We start from the raw sequence: 4,907 nt of genomic DNA, 5'->3' as shown, positions 1-4,907 counted from the left end.
AGAAATATGATTAGAATTGCTCATTCATTACATATTTTAGGCTTACAGTTGGCTAACCATGACTGTTTCTGAGACCATTTCAGAATGAATTTCTAAATAAATCAGCAAAAACAAATGATAGTTCGAAAACAGTGTTCAGATCTCTGATGAAACAAAGTAAACACAGATGAGTCTTATTAAATTGTTGGGTTTAATTGTTCTAATTAAGGGGGAAATGTATCAACTGGGTCAGAATGTTGTATGGTTTACCTTTATTGAGGTAAACCTATGTTATAGCATACAAATACACACAATTCAGCATGTGTCCCATGAGCCTTTGTGTCCTAAAAAGCAATGCAAATAATTGCAACTTGACTACATTTGGAGTTAGGCAACTGATTAAACATGCGCATCCAATTGACAATCATTTGATTGCAACAATATTTTAATTAGGCTATATCTAAATGTAAATATAGATTCCTTATTCTGTAAACTTTTCATAATAGGCGTAGTGATAATATGGACATAATTTGCAACCTTTTTCAATAGAATTGTTGGCAGATAGTCCATAGGGGAAAAAGTCTAAATGTTCATCAATTTAATTTATTCACTCCAAATTGTGTCAAAACATGACACCTGGAGGGAAATGATCTTGTCTGTGCTGTAATAATTAAAGTTTGTATCCTACCCTGTAAAGTTATAATAGCTAGCATATAAACATAGTCGAATGAATCGTGTAAGTAGAATAGGCCCTATTTAGCTAAATATGTTACACAACATTTTGCGTGTAGCCAATTATGGGAAAAATTGAAAAATGTATTTACTGAGTAATAATCAAAGTATGTTTTCCCAAATGTGCTCTAATCCACAATATTCTACTTTGTTGTAGGCCTATCTTCATCTGAGCACATGAGTATTTATTTTGTTGGTATTTGTGTTACGAAAATGGCCATTATAAAAAGCAGAACTTACAGCCATCCATAGTTTGCCGAAAATTGGTATTGCTCTTTCTGAATCTAAGCTATATTATCGATAACTATGAATCATACCACAACCTCAAAATACCCAAATTAATATTCACTATAATGTTTTCCAATATTTGTATTTATTTATTTTATTTAGCTAATTGTGATAGAGGCATACTCTGCTATTAGACTATAGGCTGTGTTCGGTTAGAGTAATTTGCCTATTGTAGCCTACTTCCAAAGAAGCTCAGGCCAAACATGTCCTTTTGTGCTAACAACCCTGTCCTCATTTTCTACCTAATTGGACTATATAAGACCAATAAGACCAGAACGCTACAGCCTACAGCCAAAGCGCAATGTTAGGGTGGACTTCGTTGTTATCGCGTAGCCTACACCCCCTCTCTCTCTACCTCGCTCTCTCTCTGCCCGTCTCTCTCCCCCTCGTTCTACTTCCCATCTCTTCCTTAATCCCATTTGCCATTGTACATGCCCAATCGCCGTATACTTTCCGCATTTAACTTGGATGACATTTTTATTTCATCATTAGCATCCGGCGCCAGACTGACGCGGTGGACACAGTTGCATGTTGACTAAGGAACGCACAAGACTTGGATGCAATATCGATATTATTTTGTTCTCTCTGAAGACTATTTACTTTTCTGATGTGTATTTTATTTTTGACGTTCTCGATCATCTGGTTATCAAGACGATATTCCTAATTTAAAACATCGCAAAGAAGGACAATTACGAGTCTTCTATTTGAATAATATCACTGTTTCTAAGTCTTTTATTAACACTTACATTTGTGGTCTAAGGCATTCGGACCACAACCTCCAAGCAGCAATGCCCGAGACGGCGCAAGAGACGTGCACTCCGGTGAAAGACTCTCCCTTCTTCATTAAGAACTTGCTGAACTGTGATAGTAAACCATCCAAACCCAAGCCCATCTTCGCCTCGGCAAAGGTAGCTTTTGAAGGGGGCTTTTCTCTATCCCAGGTCGGGGACTTCAACTTTCCTCGCTTTGAGTTACCCACACAGAGGTTTGCCTTACCGGCGCACTATCTGGAGCGAGCCTCAGCATGGTGGTATCCCTACACACTCAGTGCAGCCAGTCATCTACACAGAACCGAAGGTAAGTCCATGAACATCTGATGGTCTTCTCTTTCTTTACCTTTTACACTATCAGAAAACGTATAATGTGCGTAATTTGTATAGTGTAAATTGCTATTGATGCTATGGGTTGAGCTTTCATCTGTCAAATGACATTCAAACAAGGATATACTCAGCAAGTATGTTGCCACTTATGATAAGTATTTCATTCAACGTAAGGCCATTGTCAGCATTGTATGTTTCTATTTTTCTTTTACGCGTTCGTTAGGCCATTGTCAGCATTGCATTGCATGTTTCTGTTTTTCTTTTACGCGTTCAAGTGAATGGTATAGCCAACTGCTATTTTATATATTTGCTAAAGCATACCCAGTGTCAACGAGGTATTGAACATGCAGTCATGTTTATAACCCATATTTCCTGTCGTCATTTTAGTTGCGGAGAAGGCAAGAGCAAGAGACTCCTCTCCAACCTCGTGCACGGATCGCGACTCGCCAGACCTGGTGCTCAAATCTGACCCAGACGGCAAAGAAGACGAGGACAACAAAAGTGGGGATGAAATAGTTCTTGAAGAGAGTGATCCCGAGGACACAAAGAAAGACAGTGGGGTAGACGACTGGAAGAAAAACGAGGACGGCGGGGACAAGAAAGCATGTCGAAAAAAGAAAACACGCACAGTGTTCTCCCGGAGTCAGGTGTTTCAGCTCGAGTCCACCTTTGACATGAAACGCTACTTGAGCAGTTCGGAGAGGGCCGGATTGGCAGCGTCTTTGCACCTGACAGAGACCCAGGTAAAGATTTGGTTCCAGAACAGACGAAATAAATGGAAGAGACAGCTTGCCGCTGAACTAGAGGCTGCCAATCTGAGCCACGCCACTGCACAGAGGATAGTGCGAGTGCCCATCCTCTACCACGAGAACTCTGCCTCAGAGACTGGCAGTGCCACCGGGAATGTGCCTGTGAGCCAGCCGCTCCTCACCTTCCCTCATCACCTCTATTACTCTCACCCAATCGTCACCTCTGTGCCGCTACTCAGACCGGTCTGAAAAACAAGAGGTTGTTGTCTATATTCCTAACTCGTACAGAACACTACACAATACAAACTAAAACAATATTTTTGTAAGGAAGAAAAATAAAAAATAAAAAAGAGAGCCATGCTTTCTGTCAAAGAGGACCTATTGCGCATTTTTATATTAGACTGCAGTTTACATTTTCTCTGGTATAATTTCACACTATTAGCATATTGTTATTATTAATATTAAAAGTATTCTTCTAATTATTGTTATAATAATAATTATAATTAGGCCTATTATTATTAGGCTTTTTGTTATTATAGCAGCTTTGAGATCATTTCCGCTAAGACTATCCAGTTCACACTGCCCCAAAATACATTTCAGCAAGCCTGTTTCCCCCGCGCAGAACCATGACATTCAGGAAATTACATTGGAGTTAATTTTGTTCCATTTTTATTTACAACGTGTGTTATCACAATTCGGTAAGATTGGTTTGTTTTCTATTGGACAATGTTTTGATATGGGCAATACTGTTAGCACTAGCATTTCACCCCAAGTTATGTGATAGACCCATTCAATTCGTTGTGTTTTCTCTTTGCTCAGCTATTTAGGAATGAATATCGGACAGATTATCGAACGGGCTCAACATTTTTTGGGGTTTTACTTAAAGCGCTTTAGCAGGGGACAATCAAGATACACTGTTTTATGTACAATATAATTGTAGCTTATAGGCTTATTGTTTTGATGTACTGACTCTCATTTATGCTTGCTCGACAATGTCCTTATAGCACAACTAAGAATTGAATGTCATTGCCTTTTGTGTTTTTGAAACTTTATCACGGTGTACAAATGTATATGGATATATTGAATCGAGTCAATGAAAGAAGCTACCAGGTGATGCTATTCCTTTGTACAGAAAAACCAGTTTTGATATTGTACTGCTGAATTCTGTTGTGAAATAAATGGAGGTTATTCCATATTTAAATATTTCAAATCAGTGCGTACTCAAGAATGCACAATGATGTAATTAGGCGTCGTCTACATATGACTCAGGCATCTATTCAGAAATGTCACATTTTGCCTGTTTGCCTCCCAAACAAATTAGGCTATTTTCGACTTTCAAAACGTCTTCATGAACAGGATGTATTGTTGCATAATGAAAATGAATATAAATAAACAAACAATACAACTTTCCATCAAATCTTTATTATAGACCCAATATAATTGTTGTGGCTTTCAAAATTGGCATGTGTGAGAGGAAATCAATATGCTCCTGGCATATACAAAGAGGAGGATATTCTGCCTAAATACTGTGTCTGATCATAAGTCAATTCCCATTACAGAGGCTCGACTGGCTCTATCTAACAACAAGTGCTACTCGTCTAGCAGACCACGTGGCCGACACTCCTCGGAGACACACTGCCATAGATATCGATGGTTGGCTGAATAAGATTATTACAATTTGGACCCTTGACATATTATATACAGTATATTGAAACATTTATCCTTGGAACAAACACGTTGGAAAATGTGAGTAGACCATGTAGCCAAAGGACATCAGAAAAAATTAGAATGAATCAAAATTAAGCATTATGCATATACATTGGCGCAACTTCACAAAGTTAAATATTAAAACCACACAGTAACCATTTTTATTTGCTTTAATTATTAGTAAATAGTTTAATTTGCCATCCATATTGAATGTAAATACAGGTAGGCCTATCCCGAAACCACACGCTTATTTTGGTAGACCCATACATTATTATGTGAATGAAGAACCTGAGCAGGTGCGTAATCAACTTGCTGTTATGCACTTTCAAAGTTGTTTTACATTTAAAAACAT

General features: G+C 38.1%; 1 protein-coding gene across 1 annotated transcript; it reads left to right on the top strand.

Moving 5' to 3' along the window:
- Positions 1-1,295: 1,295 nt before the first annotated feature.
- On the top strand, positions 1,296-4,258 carry LOC106607506 (homeobox protein HMX3). Its single transcript, XM_014204516.2, has 2 exons — positions 1,296-2,076; positions 2,487-4,258. The coding sequence occupies exons 1-2, from the start codon at positions 1,788-1,790 to the stop codon at positions 3,095-3,097; spliced, it is 900 nt and encodes a 299-aa protein (XP_014059991.1). The 5' UTR covers positions 1,296-1,787; the 3' UTR covers positions 3,098-4,258.
- Positions 4,259-4,907: the final 649 nt, after the last annotated feature.

This window comes from Salmo salar, chromosome ssa01 (genome assembly GCF_905237065.1).
Source record: "Salmo salar chromosome ssa01, Ssal_v3.1, whole genome shotgun sequence".
Taxonomy (NCBI): Eukaryota; Metazoa; Chordata; class Actinopteri; order Salmoniformes; family Salmonidae; genus Salmo; species Salmo salar.
This window is presented reverse-complemented; position numbering and strand designations above follow the sequence as displayed.

What these genes read in the sequence shown, in the direction of transcription:
- LOC106607506 (XM_014204516.2), top strand. Translation starts at nt 1,788, where the DNA reads ATGCCCGAGACGGCGCAAGAGACGTGCACTCCGGTGAAAGACTCTCCC. An exon ending in TCATCTACACAGAACCGAAG is followed by an intron (nt 2,077 to 2,486) that starts GTAAGTCCATGA and finishes TCGTCATTTTAG; the next exon opens with TTGCGGAGAAGGCAAGAGCA.